We start from the raw sequence: 22,789 nt of genomic DNA, 5'->3' as shown, positions 1-22,789 counted from the left end.
AAGGGCCCTGGGCACTGATTTCCTCTACCTCATTCTCACTCCAGTAAAGTATAAATATCAGTTACAAGCAACAAAAAGAGCTGGAAATAAAGTTCAGACCACGAATATGCAAAGCAAAAGCAGCAAATAATATATGACTTGATATTTTCTCTCCTTGGGGATATATTTGCAGCCCTTTAGAGCTTAACTTTGTGAAGAACCCAGTTTGAGTGCCTAGAATATTGTATATTACAGCCTCAAATGCATAAAGCAAATGATGATTTTTTCCAACACAAGACCAAAAAAGCTGATGGTTCTTTCTTTTCAAGCTGTCTATCAACTTGAAAAACATATTCTGCCATTATTTCAGTAAACATATCACCTTACAAATTTTAAAGTTAAACTTAGGTAATAGTTTACAAATGAAAGAAGAAGAGGACACACCTCACGTGTGCAAAAAGCCCCTGAGGCTCCAGTCCTGGGCAGCAAAGGCAGAGGTGATTTCCAGGAGCCAGGCTGAATGTGGCACAGCCAGCTCGGAGTGGCAGGGAATGCTCTCTGCTGGATTTGCCACTGCAGAGTGTAGCTGCCTTCTACAGCTATTTCAAGTGCATAGCACTCACTAATTCATTCCTCCTGGTACACTACAGCAGCTGAAATCCACCTTTTGGGCCAGGTTTTGCCCAGAACAGATGTATTTTCAAATCACTTATTAAGCCACTAACAAGGCCTTGGAGGCTTAGAGACATTCAGGTGTCTCTCCATCAATGGCACGGTTCAATTTAATCCAGATAAGGAGCCTCTGGACAATTAACAGCTGACTAAAGTTCAGTGGAGTCTCCAACTGGCTATCACATCACAGCACAGGGAGCAGAGCCAGGGCCCACAGCTCCTGCTCCTGTTGATTTTCCCCGTTTCTGACGTCACAAAGAGGCAGTGGCAATGGCAGAAGATGACAAACTCTACTGAGATTATTACTACACACCATGGCTGCTTTCAGAGGGCAAATCAAGAAACCCTTATTTCTGGAGGCTGCAGTCCTTTCACAGAGCTGCTCATCACCCATGAGTTAAACTACAGCACACAGCAGTGTCGGAGAGGGAAACGTTAAAAATGTGAATTCCCTCGGCGCGGTATTTATGACCATTAGGGCAGCAGCGCTAACCTCCTCAGAAAGCTGCTCTGTGCCCAGCACAGCAGCTCCATAAAAACACCAGCTCATCCATAAACCCTTAACAGCCCCAAGTGTTTTATTCCCAACAGCCAGCCCGACCTCCCACTTTCAGAAGCAGAAGTCAGCACTTAGCGCTTCTTCAGCCGCGCTAAAACCAACGCTCACTTTTAATAATTACCCACAGGAACAAAAAGCCTGATCGATTGACTGATTGATAGATTGATTGGCTGACTGATTGCAATGATGGGTGAGGTGAGCAGAGCTCTGCACTTACTGGACTCGGGGTCGGAGTTGCCGTCTCCCTCGGTGCGGCTGTTGGGCGACGCCTGCTCGTAGAACTCGTCCTGGGGGAAGCCCAGGGGCAGCGGGTGGGAGGCGCTGGCCCCGCTCGAGGGCTCGTGGTCTCCGAGCCCGCTGTCGCTGCAGCTCTCCTGGGAGCCGTCGGGCAGGTGGAAGGTGACCCGGCGCTGGGGCTACAAGGAAGGAACAGAACGACAACGGTTTCCACCACGGTCATTGCTCAACGCAGCCAATTTAGGAAATGTATTGCTTTGGTTATCTGCCGAGGATGCGGTACCCAGAGCTGTGCACAATTTCAGGCTTTCATGAGCTGCTTTCAAACCCACTGCACCTGACAGCACTGCTTGCTGCTGGGTTTTAAAAATGTAAGCCCTGATGCAAAATGAAAGACACCTCAAACTAAAGAGATTCTGTCAGACTTCACAAGTCTTTGGATACCTTTTGAATATTGGCTTGGAGATTTCAATCACTTTTTGAGGCTCAATTTATTTCACTGCTGAGTTTTCTAGTTTTCAAAAAACATTTTCTTTCCCATTAAAAGCTGTTCCACACTTTTGGGCCTAAAGAATGTGACACATTTATAATGCTGTTGGATTCTTCTGAGGCAGAGAAAGAACAAACAACAACAAGTCTTCTGTATTGAAAACAATTTCAATAGATTTTGCACAGGCGTTAAGCTAATGAATGAAAAGCAGATTCCCCTGCTCTCCTTCAGATATTTCATTACAACTCCTTTGATTTTTGTTGTACCACAGACCTGTAACCTAACTGTAAAAGGCTGGGAGCTGGGAACCAGGGAGCTGAGGATGGAAAGCACCTCAGCCCAGATGTGGAAGGAAGGGCCAGATGAAACAAAGCACCAGGCACAGGACAGAGTTTTCATTGCCTAAGCGACCCTGCATGATTTAGGAACTGAATTTCTGAAATGTAAATCTCTCCCAGTATTAAAAGAAAATATGAACAAAAAACAAGCAGCTCTCCTGCTCATTTTGATGTGTCTGATATCCATGTTTTGCAAACTCGAAACAGGAAGATTCAAAAAAACCCCAAAAAACAAACTGTTCCAAATATTCTTAGGTTGTTGTTACTCAAAATTCCACTTGAAAGGCAATGCAAAACTTTCTGGATGCAGAACTGCTGGGATTAGCAAAATTGAAGACCAGACTTTTGACGCAATTATGCAAAGAAAGTATATAGCGTTTCTAACAGAGCAGATGTTGCCAGGGGTCCCTAGATATTTGGTTCCTATAGGGTGGTGGTGTTGAAAACATTCAACTACATTGAGTTTTTTGCTAATTACGTTGAGTTTTCAGCTCCTCCACTTTTGCAAGTCTCTTTTTGTCACGGTGACATTGTTCCACATGCCCACAGACAGCTGCTGTGCAGCGCGTGCAGCCGAGAACACGCAGCACCAGCCTCACCTGTGCCATCCCTGACAGATGAGAGTGACAGCCCTTCCTAACAGCCACCAGGAAGGCACTCAGGGCTTTCCCAGAAAACCTGTTTGAGTGCCTCACCACCGCTAATGGAGAGCTTCTCTCCTAATGTGGAACCTGCCTCTTTCTTGTTACAAAATAAATCACTCCTTCAGTCCCATCCATCACGGTCTGCTTATTCCCACTCATCTTTCTGGCATTTGGCACTTTATTCTGCTTCAGAATAAACAGACCTTATTATTTCAATCTGTCAGGTGCTCCTGCCTCTCTCTGGCTGCTCCCCCCGTGCAGGAGCTTGCTCACAGCTCCAAGCTCTGCCCAAAACCCTGCAGCCAGCCCCAGCCAAGCTCCTGACAGCCCTGAGCAGGATCAGGTCACTCCTCCTGCAGGCTCCCTTGCCACGGCAGCACAACACATTTGTGTCCTTGCCAACCATCAGAATGCCCAGGTCCTCTCTATTGATCCTCTCCTCCTTTTTGGCTATTGCCATCGATTGCTGCAGCCTGAGCGTGGCACTTTGCATTCATTGTTCCTGCCTTTCCCTTCTTCCAGATGATTTCATCCCTTGCCTTCCAGTCCTGCTTTCCTGTTTATCAGATTTGCGGATTTTAGACTCTCCCTCATCTGGCAGATCTTTGAGAAACATTGGAACAGATCAAGCCAAGACATAGCAGTTGAGCTCTGAAGAGCTGAACACAAAACGGATCCCAATTCCATGGGGTGGAAATGGGAGAAGAAAACCCCTCTGTGGCTGCTGGGGCAGCCTGGCAGCCAGCTGGGAAAAGGTTCAGGTGGTGAAAGGGTCCCAGCTGACACCCCCAAGTGCCCCAGGTGGTGAAAGGGTCCCAGCTGACACCCCCAAGTGTCCCCACTGCCCTTTTGGGGTCACCAGAGCTGCTCACTGAACGCCAGAGCTGGCTGCAGGCAGCTGCCCCAGGGCTCTGTGGCTGGGACAGTGGTCCTGCTCCTCCTGCTGCCTCTTCCCACCACAGCTGGGTGAAAATGCACGGGGTGTCTCTGCACAGCCCCAAACCCACAGAAATTACTGATGTGTCCTATGGCACTGCACTCCAGCTGCCTCTCAGAGCCCCATCCACACCAGCAGAGTCAATCACTTCTCTCCTCAAAGCCCAAATAAGTGAAGTTTTGTTGAGTTGATCCAGTGAAATCGTTCCTGCAATGTTTCTCATTCACTCACTGCATTCAAAACTGCACCCAGCTTGCACAGATGTACAGCTATGACATGTGGAAAGGGAAAATGCTATTTCTTTCATCTGAAATGAGTTTGGTATTCACAGTATGAAAAAAAATCCACCTCCACTGCATGAGCTGCTTGTAAAAGCTGTATTTTGTGAGGTTTGCACTGCCTTTGTGTTGTGTTATATCCTCTCCTCTCCAAGCTACCAGTGAATTTTAAGTATTCTTAAAACATTTTTAGCCCAAGTTTAGCCCAACATTCTTAGCATTAGACACCAATGCTAGTTTTTGAAAATGACTGAGAGCACCATGGTTGTTGCTCTGTACAGCTGGTTACTACTTTGTGCATCTGGGGTACACTGAGTGTAAGCAAAGGAATATTTATTTTCAGGGTTCATTGTCAAAGTACAGCAGAGATTTTGAACCAGCTGGCAGCAGAGGAGACCAGAAAGTCACCAGTGCTTTTTTAACTTCCTAGTCCAGTAAGAAAAAACAAATCCCATAACCCAAGCAAAACTAAAAATGTTTCTAACTAACCCTCATGTTCAGTTAGAAATGGTAAATATTTAGCTGCATAAATTGAGATGCTTTTAGTCAGAAGGATCAGACCCATATGATTCAAAATCAACTGGCATCAGCTAAAGGCTCATGATTCTAAATTTGATTGTGTCCCTGAGTGTGTCACACCTGATAACACTGATGACAGAGCACTTCCAGAAAAATTCATCAAGGCAAAAAAAACCTCAGCTATTCCTCTGCATGGCAGTGCTGCCATTTCCTTAATTCATGCAGGCGTCAGACAATGATCTGGAACAAGTAATTCTAATAAAATTTTGCCAAAAGCCGGGACTTATCTTCTGTCACAATTATTTTGGAAATTTCCTCCTTGAGGCATTTAAATTTCAATTTATAAGATTACAAAATATCCTCAGTCTCCAGCTGCTTTTCTATTTATCTCCGAAGGGAGCCAGCACCGATAGTAATGGAATAACAAGGATTATGGTTTGTTTTATTTATCTGGATGACAGTTGGTATACTTTTTCAAAAAGAGAGAAATGCAAGCAAACCTATTATGTATTCTTGGAGGATTCTGATGTAGAGACTTGTAATACAGACAATTAAACTGATAGGGGACAATGAAGTGAAAATTTAAGGAAAAAAAACCATGCAGCAGTCTAGAGTTTCTCTGCCACATTTAAAAATATTAAATTACTCTTTATTGGCATGAGAAAAGCATTTTGCTTGCAGAGATGTCACAGACCAGGCACAAATGCTGTCGGAGGTCTCAGATGGCATTCACTGCCTTTGGTAAAAGCTGAGTGTGTCTGGAGGGATCAAATTATCTCAGAAAACCGCAAACCTTTTACTCTCATTATTGAAATTTATATGAAGACTGATCAAAGCCCCAAACTATTCTGTGTTCAATCTTTCACTACAATAATTAGACTGTGGCAGTGGGAATAATAAAAGATGAGTCTAAGTAAATAGCTTTGGATACACTGAAGGGATGATTTCTGGTATTATACACCAGGGGTTAGCCAATTTATAATCAAAAAGGAAAAAAAAAGGTAATAGAAAAAGCAGCAGATATCAACTGAGGAACATTAAACTATTAACCTTATTATCTTCATTCATTGAAGCAAATTAATATCCATTTAAAAGGAGATCATAAAGAAAAAACATTACTTTTTAATTTATGCTGAATTAATTATATTATTTAGATGATAATTCTGATTTAAAACAGACCTTATTTAGGAGATGCTGGGAGACAGTGCAAAAGAACAGGACTGCTTCAACATTTCTCTCCACTATTAGCAGCCAGTAAATAAAGGAGTAGTCAAATAAATTTTTAATTTTCTCAGTCGCTTGTTTACTTCAAACGTTAGGAGGGTATGAAATACCTTAAATAACCAGAAAACAACTATCTTCAAGTGCAAGCAGTAAAGAAGATCCCTAATCAAACTACAATTTCCAGCTCCTATCTTTTTATCCCCAACTATCACCTTTTGTTCCAAAACAGCAATTTTTGTTGCAGAGGCTTTCATTGAGACAAACAGGACCCAGCAACTATCAGTGCAGAATTCTCAGAATAACATTAAAACAAACAGCCTGAGAGGATCCAACCATAAACCCAGTGGGAAACGTGTCTTTGTGTTGAAACTCAACAGAGACAAGCCAGTATTTTCATTTTTCCCTTCCCCATACAGAGTAGAGCGGAGCACAACAAATACAGCTCAAAGAGTTTCTCTTAACTCTTTCATAAGTCTGGATTTCCCATAAGTTTTGCAGCCTGGCACATTAAATCTAAGATCTTATTACATTATTTTGGTAGCTTTGTCATAGGCAAAGTATGTAACACAGATCATTATAATTTTTCACTCAAATTGAACTTCTCCATTTTTGCCAGCAGGGATCTGTATTTCTCTTGGATATCTGCAAAGATGCCAAATTGCTCACCATTATCACACAAACAGAAACACTTCATTAGCGACACATCACTGTTGCATTCACCTCTTCTAATTTAGCAGTGATCTTTTATTATTTATTTAATGGCTCCTGCAGTGATCCTGCATAGGAAAGGGTTTGGGTTTTGGGTTTGGCGTGTGGGGTTTTGTTTGGTTGGGTTTTTTCAAAAATAAAAATGAAGGGCTCATCTTTTGGGGGAAGGAAAGAGGCACTGTGCAAAGTGATAACACCCAGCTGATTTCAGAAGTCCAAACTTAGTGGGCATTAAAATCAGGTTTTCCCTTCCTCACAGAAAAAAGCACCACCCCCAGCTACTGCCAACACCAATAACCTGAATCATCATCTCACTCAGATGAAGCTTGGTGAACAAGGCCTTTTTTCATTAAACAAGTTCAGATGTTCCAGCCACTGCCCCAAACTCTTTGGTTGCTTCCCTTTCAGCTCCTGATTGTCTATTTGTCTATTGTCTATTTGTTGGTCAACTCAAACAGACCTTCTGTTTTCCCAATATACTGTATTTACCCTTTTGAATATTGGCAAGACTTTGCATTTTCAGCCCTTTAAAACTTCCAAAAGAAATCCAATAGAATTCTTCTGCCATACTTGTTAGAAATTTTGCCAGTGCTCCTAATTTAATCTCATTAACATTAGTAACTGGTGTCTTACACACTCACTAATAATTAAGGGAAAATACAGTATTTGGATGCCTTCTAAAGAAGAGGAATATTTGATAAATAATTCTGGTTTTTCCCACTGTGATTAAAAATCTAACTGCTCCACAGTAGTAAAACAGAAGTAAATAGTTTTAGGCTTCCATTTTTATTGATTCAAATAACCCCTCCCACTTTGTTAATTTATTTAGATGCAGCAAGCATAACCTATCAATTTCAAAAGGGCAAATAAAAGCTGGGTTGGCTGCCCAGACAAATAGAAATTCAACATGGGTGATCATCTCAGGCAGACTTGTACATTTTCAATGAAAGAATTACTCCCTCCACAGAAAACCAGCAGAACAGATGGTGCCCCTACACCTGCTCAAATGGAAATGACTTCAAATTGTCAGATCTTATAGCTGGATTCACTCACACAAAGAATTCTCTCAAGTGATGGGGAATAATCTTGCAGGACTATCTTGTACCTCCAGCACTCTCTTACTCGGTGCCTTTTAGGAACGACACGTTCAGGTCCCTGCAGGCTCCTCTTGCAGGCAGCTGAAACTGCAGCGAGCTGATAAGGGAAATGTCAGAGACTGCAGCTCTTGGCCATTGCAAGAGAGCTCTGGGAAACCCTTCCCATGCAGGCAGGGAAGAGAAGGGGTTTGTAACCAACACTTGGCTTCAAGAAGCGAATTTTCCGTTTTTTACTGAAGTAACCAAGGGCTAAACCAACAACCCCATCGTCCTCTCACAGCACCGAGGTCATGGAACAAACCCATTCCCCAAATCATTGCTGAACAAACCCATTATGAACCTGGAACTTCACAAATTTCTGATTAACAACTTCAAAGGGTATTTATTTCCAGCCACTAATCCTCCTTCTACCAGAGTATCTCTCATAAGACTTTCCCCAGCAACATTAAGCAATTAAATTGTATTTTCTGGGCTTCTCGAAATAACAACAAAGAAGTGAAATAAAAAGCAAATAAAACTGGAAATAACATTTAAAGCATGTCAAACATTTTATTTAGCTTTTGAAAGGCAGTTATTGTATGCTAGATGTCAAAATGATAGCTGAAAGCATGCTTTTTAAAGTTTAATTCATCTAAGCCTTCAATTTGACATGTGATTAAATTAAAATTACACATGAAAGTTGCACTATGGCTGTGCTGTTGCTAAGTTTGAAAAAGAGGAAAATATCAATTCTGATTTTTTTCTTTAATACATTTCTTCAATTTCCATCATCTTTGGTGTTATCATCTTGAATGCTTGATATCTGATAGGCAAAGCCATTTTACAGTTAAAAGAACACCATAATAAACAATAATACAGAACCATTTCAGCACTATTTGACATTACTTCTGACTGCTGCCCCAGCAGCAGGAACCTTTTCCAGCAGAAATATTGATTAGGTTTTATCAGAATCGTGAATTCTTTGTGTTAATATTGAAAAGGAGGAGAATTTCTACTTTCATAAATGTACACGGGACTCTGGCTCTAATTTGATTGTGCTAATTGTACATTTCAGTCATGGCTCAGGTAAATGAATTTCACATTTCTTCATGAGCAAGGCATGGACTGATGGAATGATAAATGTTCCAGGGAATGGCTCACAGACCACCAGTGAGGTCATTTTGTGTCATAGTCAAGGCCAAGCCTTAAATTCAACCCTGAGGAGGTCGTTAGGGATGGAGAGACCTGGAAAAAAACCTCAAGGACCTGATCCTATTTCCCTTTGCCACCTTTTTTTGTGCTCAGTTTTTCCTGCAGAGCTCAAATCTTTCTGAAGCAGCACTGGAGTGTGCAGGCCCAGGAGCCGAACCAGTGTTGACTTGAAACAGCCTGGAAATGTGCTTTCATCATTTTGAGGCAGGAAATGGAGCTGTTCTTATTAGTGCTGCCCAGAAAAAGGGACTTCTAGCTAATTTTGGTTCTTTGGCTTGCAAGTGTGCCAAAGTCAGAAGCAAAATAAGATTTGTGCAAGGACTGCTCTTAACTGCTCCAGTTCAAGCAGTGGTGCAACTTCAGCTGCATTTCACTCTACAAAATAAAATATTTCCTCCCATTGTGGATGATTATAAAGCAGTTCATGTAATACAGACCAGCAGTAACCTTATGTTTGATTTACACTCATGTAGCTGTTGAATTGCCTCATTTTATTATGGTTAAAAAAACCCCAAACAAACACCAAAGAAGCCAAAAGGAGCCTTTTAAAATGAGTAACAAGGCAGCTCTTTGGCATGTCACTGTCTCATTCCACTTGTCATGACAGCACACCTTTATTATAACAGCATTCTATTTGTTAGAGCAGGAAATCTATAATGTTTGATATCAAGTGTTTGATTAGCTGGAATGGGAATTGATGAGAGATAAAATGCAAGGATAAAATGAATGTATTTCATGCAGCTGTCAATGCTTTTATTGCTTTTATTTTTATTGCTTTTATTACTTTTATATTATCTTGCTCTTTCTGGAGAAGAGAAAGAATAGACAAAAAGTTTCCCCTTGCCCAAAATGGACTCTGAGGAAACTCAAGACCTTCTTAGAGAGCAGTGAAAGCATTCTCTTTTCTGCTCTCTGTATCAGAGAGCTCTCCTTGCAGCAGATACCCTTGTGACCTTGAGAAAATATCTTTTAACCACCTTGATTACCCCTCCTTAATTTTAAATTTACAGTGTGCTGGCCTCCAAGGTCACCTCTCTTCCTCAGCAATACTTACTCCACCTTTAGGTGAACTGGTTAAGGAAGAAGCAAGAGTTACCAAGAAGAGCTGCTGGCATATATAAAACAAAGCTCTAGGCCAAAATTTGAAAGCAGCGAGGCAGTTTATGCTGCATTTGATTTGCACAAAGTGAATTCCAGCATCCTGGGTTGAATGCTTTTATCAGCAAGACACTCTCCAGTGGACTCCAGTAGTCCAGGAAAATTTCTTTGGATCAAGAAAACTTCTGCTAAAAGTTTTGTCCTGAAATTCCCTTTCCAATTGCAATTATCTTACAATTTTGCTCTCAATAAGAGAAGTCATTCCACATAGTGAAATAAAGGAATTTTTCACTGGTACACTTTGCATTCTTTCAATCTCCTCTTATTGTAAAGATTCTGAGTGATAAATGCTATGGTGAACAATACTTTGGTTTTGTTTTAAACATCTGAAAGATCTATTTTTCTCTCCAAGTTGTTTTAAGAAAAAGGATTGTGTTTTATTTGATTAAAGTCAGAAATCTCCCATTTGCATGACTATTTTCACAGCTTATATTATCAGGGTGATAATGAATAAGATTTAGCTGTTATTTACAGTAGAATACATGAAATATTCAAAGTTACCAGAGTCTAACTACATGCTAATAACGCATTCTTAAATGGATGTCTGAACTATCTATTTTCAAATGGGAAGAATTTTGCAAATTGAAGAGCTGCATTGTATCAGTGAGCTCATCCCTCGCTCCTCCAGAGCGGTGCCTCTGCAATTGCCCTTTCAGATGATCAGAATATATAACTGCCTTTCACAATTCACCACTTGTGTCATTTCAGCAAAGCAAAATATAAAGCCATTAGCCTTCCCTTGTTCCTTAAATCTTCCCAGCTTATTTCCATATTCAGTGCAGCCATTCTTCAGCACCGTTAAGATTACTCACTCATCTTGGAGCAAAACACAGCAGCACAAATTGCTGAGGAGATGCAGCACACGTTAGTGTGCAGGAAGGAATGATGCAGTTCTGGGTGAGGGACATGGAGAGGATCCAGCTGAAGGCTGGGGAAGGTTTTATCTGCTCACAGCCAGCCCAGAGCTGCTGTTTCAGCTGGGCAGGGGACAGCTGTCCTTGTCCCATGTCACCAGCCACACACGAGACTCCTGCTCTGCAGCCCCACCGAGAGCTCAGCTCTGAGCAAGGCCAGCTCTGGGCTGGGCTCTGTCACCTCTGTCACCAGGACCTGGCTCTGCAAAGCCCAGGCCTGGCCCCTGGGCAGCTCCCCTGGCAAACAGGGCAAGGTGTGAGCTGCAGCCACACACAGGAGCCACAAACCCAGGCAGAACTTCACCTGGCGACTGCAGCAGCCAAGAGAAAGCTGCTAATGCAAAAATACACAAAGCACCAAGAGGAGGAGGGAGAGAAGTCCTGAAAGTGAGGATTGGGCATCTCTGGAGGGCAGCTCCTCCTCATGGGGCTGCTGACTGCACAGACACTCAGAGCCCCCGTCACAGAGGATCTGCTTGGTCCCAAGCCATTCACTGCATACACCCCAAACTGCACTGCTGTGTACTCCTAAGTAGCACAATCCTCAGTCTGAGTCCCTGCACCTTTGGAAAGTTCTCAAGTGCCCCAAAGAGCTGAGAAACCCCAGGGGCTGGGGAGGGAAGGCCAAGAGCACAGCCAGCGATGCTCCTGCAGCTCCCTGAGTGCTCTCAGAGCCACCTCTGCTTCCTCACCTGCCTCACACAAGATTAACACCCCTACAATCTTTACTTCAGGGTTATTCAAACTTCACGTACAGCTCAGTAAAATCAGAGGTAAATTTTATTCTCCATACAAACCACATTAAACTTGCAATAAATCTGAAGTACTTTTGCAAGGCTGACACCAAGGTCAGGATCAGAAAAGGCAACTGCTTGCCCTGCTTGGTCCAGAAAGGTAAAAATCCCGGTAAATGCAGCCATGGAGGAGCAAATGCAAGGTTTTGAGTGTGCTCTGTGTTCCTACAGCTCAGGGGAAGGCACATTGCTGTAGGTGCTTCAGAACCAGGGAGGATTTTGGAATAAAGCAGTAGGAAAAGGCAGTAACATTAACGAGGGCAAAGCTGGCAAAGTCCTGTGGGTAACGGGGGGACAGTGTGGGCATGGGCACCTTCTTCCCACAGCCCCAGACCTGCACCCCTGCATCAATCACACTGCCCAAAACCCATGCTGAGTGCCCTGGCTGCTCACCCTGAAATCATCATCATGCAGAAATCTTCCTGAGTGAAGAACTCAATTTAATTCTACTCTTTAGGATATTTCTTATTTTTGTTGGCATACAGCATCTGGGCTTTGCACACAACAAAATGTACCTCGCACATTTTTCAGGCAAGAATATGTAAATACAAACTTGCAGCATTAAGCTTGTGCTCTTTCTCCTACTGTTTTTAATTAATTTGACCTTTGGGCCTATTTTTGTCAATTCAGAAGGCATATTGCAATCAGAAAAAAAGCTATGGTGCAAATATTCCATTCTGCAAGTCACTTGCTAAACAAGTAAGCAATAGAGGAAAATCTATAGCATGCAATTAGCATTATGCTTTCCAATTATTTTCTTTACTTCACAAAACTCATTAATAACTTTTAGTAGGTAAAATTGCAGCTAGGAACCCTCCTACACCTCAAGTGTATTATATTCTACCTTTGCCCAATAGAAATTCTTTTGATGTACTGGAAATCTTATTAATAGATTCACCAGAAAACAAGCATGTAAAGCTGGCAGAGGCAATTGCAAGAGGTAAAATGAATGTAAATGACAGATGAAAGAAAAGTTCCACGCCGTTCAGATCAATACAAACAAAAGTGCTGCAGCAGCCACAGCACAGAGATGAAGGGAATTCATCAAACTTGTGTTGCAGATTATTTGTCCTGTTCTAAATGCACCCTCTGTGTTACCCAATTAATACTACATTAAGATTCACTCCTGCAGGGGCTTTTTCCTTCTGGTGCTGAAGAGAAGTTTCTCGGTGCACTCAGATCTGGGGGGAATGTAGATGCAGCTTCTTGCTCCTAAAGATTGTCATTTGGAAAGCCTGTAATTGCAGCACTCAATAATTTCCCAAATACTGAAGCCAGAATTAATTATCCCTGCTATTATTGCAGGAGTATGGATCTTACGCTGGGAATGATGAAGGGAATGTGTGATAGAACATTTCATTGTGCTCAGAGCATGCAGTGGGTGTGCAAGGCACTTAAACCCTCAGAAGCAACAAGCTCCTCTCCTTCAATTCCATCTCAGTTTGATCTGCAGACATCTGCAGGATCAGCTTTGCTCATTTCGTGCTCTTTGTTGTTCCATTATCAAACACATTCAGGACCCTTCTTTACACCAGGGACTAACCATAATTTTTTTTAAGAATTCTATTTTGTTTAAAAACACATTGGTTCTTAGTGCAAAATCAGAGGAAAGCAAATGCATATTGTTGAACATCCTGTGTTTAAACAGAGTTTGAAATGTGTTTTCATTAGGAGTCAGAAATCAAGGCACATCATGAACCTCAGCAGCTCCCTTTAATGGAGGGAAGTTTAGAGTTTTCTGACAGTTTCATATAATGTTGAGGAATCAAAAATATTGGTAGCTACTGTTATAGCAAATTGCCCAGGCTTCTTAAAAATCTCTTTATTCGGGAGCGGGGGAATGCCAGAGGTGAGCAGGGGAGGGGAGGAAGAGCTGCACAATGGGTAAAGGTGGCTCAGCTGCAGAAATACAAACTGTGACTTGAGTTCCATAACAAAGACACACAACCAAGGTATTTGCAATGGGGAAATCAGAACCACAAGGAGATGGAGCTCCAAACTCAGACCTTTGCACAGAACATAAACTAAAGGAACTTTGATCTCTTTGAGCACATCACCCTATCAGCAGAACTGCAAAGTTCCTTATCAGTGAAGTGGTCTCACACTTTCCAGGTGGACATGAAGCATTTTCACATCCTGTGGGCTTTGCATTGCAGTAAATTTTCTTCTCCCAGCGATACAAATGCACAACAACTGTCCCAGACTGACAACAGGTGTTAGAAATGTGAAAAACGGCCTATAGCATAATAGTATTTTGCACATGCACATCATTCTTTACTTGAATGGGCTTTAGAAATATGAACTCCATTTCAGAAGAAAATAGAAAAGACAGTTGTTAAAACAACTCACAAAGCAACAAACCAAAGCACAAATGGCTCTGCCCTCTTGATTCTCATGACTGAAGGTTAGGCTGTGTCACTGGCAAAATCCAAAAGTGAAATCAAGAGTCCTGGACAGAAGGGACACTCTTAGGCAAGTTGTAATCTCATCTCACATTCTCCATCTAGCATGCTTCCCCAGAGAAAAAGCTATTCTCTCTCAAGATAGACCAAAGTGAATTATTTACATTTCAATAAACTCTCAGAGAGTGCCCCAAACTGGGAATCATGCATGTGCATCTTACAGAGATAATGCACATAAATACCAGCACATACAACATCACTTAGAACAGTACCAACCCTGAAAGAAAGTGACTCAATCAAAAGTTTTCTGAGTAATTTGGCTGATAGCAGTGGGAGCCCAGTGAGGGGTAACAGAGCCTGCTTTGATGGAGCCAGATGGGCTAAAAACCTCCATGAGAACATCATCCAACACTAAAGCTCTGTGAGCCAAGTGATAGAACAATAATGATCTTATCTGCTCCAACCAGACTGAAAACCTGGTGACTGCAGAAGAGGTGCTCTGCAGTGTATTCCATCTGTGAGGAACAGACATCTTCATTAGTGGAAATCTTCAAATCAGAGCTGAGAAACCCATGGCTAAGGAAGAGATGCCTTGACAAGCAAAGTTCCTGCTGAAATGCTCTGCAGGTTCATGAAGCTGAGGATTGAGCCATAACAATCTCTGCTATCCCCTGTAAATGAGTCTTTTTCCTGTTCTGCAGCTGCACTGACAGCACTGCTCCCACCAGAGCTTGCCCCTCATTCCACAAGAGCAGTCTGAGCTTTGGGAGAGCCTGAATTGTGTCCTGTCCAACACCTTATCAGCTCTGCAGCAGAATGCAGCACTTACATTAGGAGCATGGATGCTCCTGTCAGCAAATCAATCTTGAATCTGCTCATGCTTTTAAAATGTTCCAAAGCAGCACCACCATACCCTGGCAGGTGCCTCACCTGCACATGGGAAACTCCATCCACACCTTACCCCACCCCTACCTCCTCCCAACAGCTGTTGGGTGAAATGAGGGGTAAAAGCCCCAATAAAATCCAGATTCATAACCTAAAACATGGCAACAGCCTGAAGATACACAAAACAGGGCTACAGCTTCACTCCCAATAAACTGCCACTGGCAAAACTAGATTGGGGAAAAAGGGGAGATTATTTAAATTTTTAACTTTCCCTTCACAAAGAAAACATTAGTAGAGAAGCAGTCAGGGATTTTCCTATATCTGTCCTGCAATTCAGCATTAACACAACTTGTATCAAATAATGAAAACAAAGAGCTCTCTACAGAAAATAACCAAAGCATTTCCCAAAAGACTCTCTAACCAAAGTCCTGCTTTACAGAGGGATTCGAGAGTTTCCTCAGGAATGCTGTCACAGAAGCCCCACGAAGTTTAAAGTGACATTAAAAGAATGCTGAAACACTTTACTGCCATTTATTTCAGAGACAAAACCGGAGCAGCAGGGCTGTGCCCACCCCGAATTTTCCCCAGTGAATTTCTGCAGTAGCAGAGGCAGGAGGGAAGGGAGCTGACCCAGCCTGGGGCAGGTATCAATAGGACAGGCAGGCAAGGGCCTAATGGGGGATCAAACAGAAAAGCCCACACTTCCAGCACCAGCCTGCAGGCAATCCAGCAACAGCACAGGCAAATCAATGCAAATCCAAATCAGCCACCAGGCATCACATCCTCCTGAAAGGTTGGTTTTGTCCGAGCTTGCATCCCTGGCAGCTCTGCTGCAGCTCCAGACACAAACACTCCCTCATGAGCAGCAGAAGCTTTGAAAATAGCAACCCTGAATGAGGGAACAGCAAATTTTTCTCAGCAGATTCTATGTTTAGTTTGAATTACTGCACAGGTAACCAAACATTCTGCCTAATCTTCAACACCAACCTGTGCAAAACCATCTCTAAGCAACAGGCCAAGGGCCCTCAGTGCCTTGTGGATAAGAGGATGGTGGCAAAAATTAATTCCCCTCCCAGTGCTTGCAAGAAGCTGCTGTGGAGTCCCACTGCTGGGGATGATTTTCTCAACAGGCTCCTGAAAACCACATTAGCTCTCACACCAGCCTTTCTTCAATTATGTCATGTTCTTTTTCATCTCGCCACAAGCAGCACAAGGATTAACCAAGTTCTTCAGCCATTTGAAAGCCTTTAAAGAACCAAAAGTAATCCCCCCAAGAGAGCAAACCGAACAAAACTCAACAAAAAAACTCAAAACAAACAAATCAAAAAGAAAACTTAAACCAAACTCCTTTTTAATTTGCTTGTTTGTTTGTTCTGAGATAACCTCTGGGAATATTTAGTAATATCATAATTAAGTCCAAAACAGGAAGCAGAATAAATCAGGCTAATCCCAGACAGCTGAAAACATTGTTCCCTCAGACTTTTTACTTTCTTGCTCATCCAAAATAATTATATAATTAGATAGTTTGACTTCTAAACTATTTTAAGAAGACTCTTGATAATACCCATAAAAAAGAACAAGCTAATTTGGTTTTCTCATAGGTTCAGTGAATGAAAAATACTGAAACCTAATGTGATTTTGGACATATTTTCCATTGCAGTTGGTAGAGATCTCGAGCATTAATGCAAACCAGCAAACAGATTTTTCCTTTCATTTTATATATAAGGGTAATTTGCAAAACGCTAAGCTGATTAAAAGTAACACAATAAAACTGAACAGATCAAATTCTGCTGGCTGATCACCACCTGCAGGCTGTTCCTGTCCCACAGGACAGGGCAGGGACACCCAGACAGGGACAATGAGCATCAACCTCCCCCCTTTGCCTTCCCTCAAGGAATGCCCCCGAACCGGGAGACACAAATGAAATTTCTGTGGCACCTGCTGCTCCCCAAGGCCGTCCAAGGCAGATCTTGCCCCTCTCAGTTCTGTTTTGAAGCTCAGAAATCCAGCACAGCCCCTGCCCAAGCTCCCAGCTGCCCTCCAAGGGAGCGTGTTTGCAGAAAAAGCTGAAAACCAGATCAATTGGGAGAAGGGAGAGAGGGGCAGACAATTAACTCCAGCAATGGAAAGTTGTGCAGTCAATGCCTCCTCGGTGCCAGCTCACATCTGACAAAAGGTTCCCGCTGAGATGCCCCCACCAAAGGCAGAAAGTTCAATTTTTGCAGTTTATAGCTTAAAGTGTAATGATTTGTGTTATCTCAGCCAGCTCAAAACTTGAGTCAAACAATCAATGGCAGTTTTCCCATCCAGGAAAATAAATCATTGGACATCCAGGGTGGGTTGGGGTGGGTGGCTGTTTCTTTGCTTGGTTTGCTTGTTTGTTTGATTGGCTTTTAAGTTTGGCAGAATGGAAATTCGGGAGGGTATTGAATTTCCAGGGCCCCCAGGTCCCTTTGTTCACAACACCTGGGTTGCACCTGGATGTGTTTTTAAGTGGTTCCATCAAAGCCAAGTGTATTCCCTGGATATAGGGAATAGAAGAAAGGGTGTGAAAAGAAGAAAGGGTGTGAAAGAAGGTGAGTGCACACCAAGGATGACTGTAGGAACCACTAAACACCTAAACCATGATCAGCAATCTGATGATTTTTGTTAAGGAGAAAAATTAAACAAAAAGAGATTTAGACGTGAGGGTGGGGCACAACATAACCTCAATTTATGTTATTTATACCCATAAAGTGTTTATGTTCAAAGAGACATTTATCCCCCCTGATTAGGTGACACTGGTCCATGCCTATGAATAAAATATCTGGTAGACATTCTATTTTTTCAGATGTATTTATACTGTGTTTACACTTTTGACATTCCTATATAATTTGCTTGTCAGAACCACAAAGCTTGGAGCAGACTAAATCTGCCTGTGTGGAGGGAATTGCTGTAGGTTTTACCATATGAAATGAAAATTTAAGGATTAGTTGTGCAATATCTTCCTGCATTATTATACAAAGTCCTACTTTAAAAAAATTAACATACAGAAAAATTTCTTTATTTCAAAGCTTTTAAAGAAGAAATGAAGGAAAGGATGAGCTACTTCTTAATACAAAGAGTAGAAAAATTAAAAAAAAAAAATTACTCAGAAGTTGCCCAAAGTAGTTTAGCTGCTTTTCACTCCTCAGCTATGCAAAGGTTGCTCACACTCTGATCCAGTCCCAAAATCAATGTGATGACCACTATATTGGCCAGCCATGCATCTTAATAAATGAATCTTCATCAAGCAATCTCCTAACTCCTCCAAGAGCTGCTCTGGCACTCACAAGTGCTAACGAGAAGTCAGCAGTAATTCCATAAATAATAATTTGTGACTGAACTGCAACCTCTCCTTTGCATTCATTATTCATTGCAGACTGTGACTCAAATCAGCCCACTGTAAGCAAAAGACAAGTTATTCCAGACAGTGTTTGAACAGACAATTTGCCTTGGTACAGCCTCAGGAACCAGACTCCAAAGTTAAGCAGGAACCTTCAGGGCCTGACCTTTGGCAAAGCACACGAGTGACAAGCAGGGGACAAAGGCAGCTGGTGTCACATCTCCACGAGCACAGAAATAGCACCTGCTGATCCTCAGGAGCTGCAGCCAGCTCAATAAGAAAAACAGGGATATTTTAGGGCCAGGCTGGCAGTTTAGCTCCAAAAAGGTCTGCAATTCACTTGGGTCCAAGGCTGCCACCACGGGCAATGCAGTAACAGCTGGGTTTTGTCTCCTACTCTGCTCACATGTGCTCCTCATTATTGCCTCAAATCCAAATTTTACAGAATCATTGACCCATTCTAGAGAGCTTAGACAAACACAGGAAAGCCTGCAACTTTTGAAAAAAGAAAAAAAAAAAGGAAAACACTTCAGAAATATAGGGATAATTGGGATAATTATGATCTTCTCACTCTTCTCACTTCTCCCCTTTTTTTTTTTTTTTCTTTAAAATCACAAAACCAAGGGACAGAAGTGGACACAGTGCTCGAGATGTGGCCTCAGCAGGGCAGAGCACAGGGGGAGGATCTCCCCCATGAGCTGCTGGCCACACTCCTCCTCCTCCTCATGCATCCCAGGAACCCCTCATCCTCCCTGGCCACACGGACACAGAGCCCAGCTGAGCATTTCCAAACACGAAAATCAAAACAGAGAAGCCTGTGGCAGCACACAGTTTATGAAATGGGATACTGTGATTATTTAAATTGCACTTAAAACTATCAAATCAGCATTCCATTTATTTTCTTGGACTTGGGGGGTGGGTCCACTTAGCAGCCTCTGGGATATTTAGCCTTTGGCACAGAGGGGAACACTTTCAAGCTCCTGCAATGGATTCTAGAATACAGACACAGTGATCAAATTACATGTTTTGGTGGTGAAGCACATCTGAGAGACTGCCCAGAGACTGAGACTCATCAGGGAAACATTCCTGTATGCAATTTGATTAGCAATCAAGGAGGAGACCGAAAAAAATGGGTGCAGAGAATCACAGGGGGAGAGAGCACTGCTACACTTAATACCTGGAATTACTTACAAATGCTCATTGCAAATTACTCCAGACTTCCCTCTTTGTGTGCTCTGTGCTCAACATCCTCACCACACACAGGCCTGGTGCCTCTGCCCAAAACTGAGCATTTAAGGATGCAGAGGAAGCACACAAATACACATTTCATCCCTGTAATTCATTAGTAAGAAGGAAAAACCATTGTTTTTCAGCATCTCTCACTGCTGGGCACCTTTCAGGACCATTCCTGGTAAGGAAATTCCCCAGGTAAGGAAAATGAGCACAGCAAAACAGTAAAAACACAGTGAAAACACCTGAATAGCTGAGAGAGGGGCAGATAAAAGAAAGCTGGCATTTATCAATTTTATCTGCATACAAGTGGAATTTTACATGTAAGCATCATTATAACCAGGCTAATAAAAATTCTTCAGCCCACTAAGCCCTCAGTTAGACTAACAAAAACCCTTTGTTTTCACAGCAAGAAGATTGTGACTGCAAAATGCTGGAGGAGTCGAGCAACCACCTCTGAAATTTGGATGGAACAAACCAGTAGCAGTGGCCGTGTACAGGAGCACGTTTGTGGAAGCAATGGGAAAGATGCTTCCTCACTTGAGTGACTCTGAAAACTGTCACAAAAACCCCTGCCCACACCCTGCACCAGCTCTCTGTTTAGAAACTGGAACAGAGAAACTAAATTGGAGTAACTGGAAAAGAACAATATTGATCTCATTCCTTACAAAGTTAATTAATGTTGTTCTTCCTTCCTAAATATCTGGGTTTAGTATGTTTCCCAGATTAACTAAATTACGTAATTTGGGATGATTTAGGATGCATTTAGAAATACCTATTTAGCTTCAGAAAGAAAAGAAATTGGCATAGAATAACAAGAAAACTTCAGCACCTCACTACAATGAACACTCTATAACCATGTAAACACTATTAAAAAAAAAAAAAAAAAGGCATTAGCTCCACTGATGCTCGTATAAATGTAATTAAATTTAATTAGTACAATAGGACCTTTGCCCCTGGTTAATTCTTCATCTCTCATTCTCAAAGGTGTGCTCCTACCATCTCTCTCAGAGACACTGCTGCCTCAGAGCCAATTCTGCAGCACAATTTGTGTGGGTTCACTGCTCAAAGCCCCTCCCAGATTTTCACAAGCAGCAATGTGAGTAAGGGAAGATGAGAAGCAGCCCCGTACTCATGATGAAAATAAGATCTGAATTCTTAACAGGTATCTCAAAAGACTGGAAATTTTTCCTTCTCAAACTCCTTATGAATACTAATTTTGATAGCTGATAGTCAGAACCTGTAGCAAACAGTTCACTCAAGTTATAATCACCCCTCCGTGTGCTGCAGGCTGCTGCAAACCCAATGTCTTGAAATCTAGCACCCAGCCAAAAAAATATAATTAGCTGTGATAAAAAGTGAGTTAAGCCCTTAATCAATACCCTTTCAAGCTGTCAGGACAGACTGCAGCTAAAAGAGGTGGTGAAACTAATGAGCTGGAGAGTTCCATCACCAAAGCACCGTCAGGAGCCAAGGGAGAACCATCCCAACCTTTGGAATTCCGAGAGGGACCAGAGCAGAGCAATCCTGAGCATCTCCTTCGGTTTCTGCAGCCAGTCCATGGGCTGTGGTGCCTGGGGTTTTCATTATTCTCCTTCTCCACCGCGGAAAAAAGTTGAAAACCTACTTGAAAACTTAATTTGCTCTGTGAAGAGTGGCAATGTTTGCAGAAAAGCAGCAGGAGGGTGCAGAGAGGATGACGGGGTGTCGGATAAGGAGGAATAGAAATGTGCTTCTCTCCCAGTCAATACCCTCACACCACGCTTGCCACTCCAGCCCAGCAGGGCTCACACCTTCCTTGCAGCACTGAAAAATGGATTGGGATGTGACAGACAACTGTGCATGACACAGCTCCTAACCTTCAGCATGTGTTGACACCCAGCACAAGACAGTTATCTTCCCAAAGCCACAAACTTTCTTACAGTGACCATTTAGAAAAAGCATGGAGAGATTATTTCTGAGCAAACTAAAAAGAAAATACATGTCCCTGGACCTGTCATAGGCTATAATGAAAGGGTGATAGAAAGCTGAAAAGTAGAAATATAATTAGATATCCATTCATGACCTATTATTTCTTTTAACAGCAACACAAACAATGTAGCATCATCAGAGACAGGACTTTTTTGACATTGTGGCCAATTTCTCAGGATTCACCAGGACAACTGTCTCCACATATGCCCATTCTTTTTTTTTTTTTTTTTTTTTTTTTTTTTTTTTTTTTTTTTTTTTTTTTTTTTTTTTTTTTACTTTTAGCAAATTACCTTTAGTAGGGAATAGAAACTGAATTTTCCCAAAAATCCCAAGAATGAAATACAACAAGAAAGGATAACATCCCATCATGCCAGGACAGCACCCTAATAAGAACCAAATGCCTGGGGGAAATTCAGTAATACTGACAGTGAAACATCTGCATCTCTTAACATGATATGAACATGAGTCTGTGTAACACCAAATCGAATCAGGATTAGCCTGGGGAGGAGCCACCACTGTGCCATCACTTCCTTAATGCCTTCACTCAGTGGCAAACCTGAGTGCCAGCCTTTTGGACAAGGAATTTCATTTCTCTGTGCGAAGAGCAGTGAGGATTCTGGATGCAAACCTAATTCTGGCACGGGGTCTTTGGCTCTCTGCAGGTAAATTTTCCTGGCAGTACAAAACTTGGAGCATTTAACTCACTGGGCAGCCAGGCAGTGCTGGTAATGAGGAGAGCTGAGCATCTGAGCCAGCTACAAGCTGCCATCAGACTGCAGGAAATCCTGCACAGGTAACTCAGGAGAGAGAATTCATAGCAAGGAGAGCTTGCAGATGAGCAGAGAGGGAGGGGAAATTTGTCAAGTGGGCCTGTTTGTTGAGGCTGGCCCTGCCAGGGGGGCTCTGGAATGTTCTCCCCTCAATTCATGCCAAAGCACGGCCGGCCACCCTCGCTTGCTGCGCTTCCAGCACTTTGGTGCCTGCCCAATTTCACATTATTTATTGTTTGTGTGGGGGCAGTGGCAAAGCAGCAATCTGCCTTTTGGGGAAGGGTCTGACAGGTGGGAAGGATGCCTGCAGGATCCAGCAGTTCTGTCCTGCAGAAGGGCTCAGTTCTGAGATTCCCCTCTCATCCCCCAGAGAGGATGGGCTCCGGTGAAGGAATCCCAGGGAACTCAGCCCACGTGGTGCTAAGGAA

The 22,789-nt window shown here is 42.5% G+C and overlaps 1 protein-coding gene across 5 annotated transcripts in view; it reads right to left on the bottom strand.

The window, feature by feature from the left end:
- The window catches only part of PCDH11X (protocadherin 11 X-linked), a 432,804-nt gene that overhangs the window by 124,455 nt on the left and 285,560 nt on the right, over positions 1-22,789 (bottom strand). For 4 of the 5 annotated variants that reach the window (XR_013184313.1, XR_013184314.1, XM_054641581.2 and 1 more), the window contains one exon: positions 1,428-1,626. The exons of the other annotated variant lie outside the window; for it this stretch is intronic. Coding sequence is in view for 2 of the 4 variants with exons in the window: in XM_054641581.2 (XP_054497556.1) it covers positions 1,428-1,626 (199 nt within the window). In the remaining 2 variants the exon portion in view is untranslated. The remainder of the gene's footprint in view (positions 1-1,427; positions 1,627-22,789) is intronic. 5 annotated transcript variants of the gene reach the window in all.

The sequence above is a fragment of the Agelaius phoeniceus genome, chromosome 14, assembly GCF_051311805.1.
Source record: "Agelaius phoeniceus isolate bAgePho1 chromosome 14, bAgePho1.hap1, whole genome shotgun sequence".
Classification (NCBI taxonomy): Eukaryota; Metazoa; Chordata; class Aves; order Passeriformes; family Icteridae; genus Agelaius; species Agelaius phoeniceus.
This window is presented reverse-complemented; position numbering and strand designations above follow the sequence as displayed.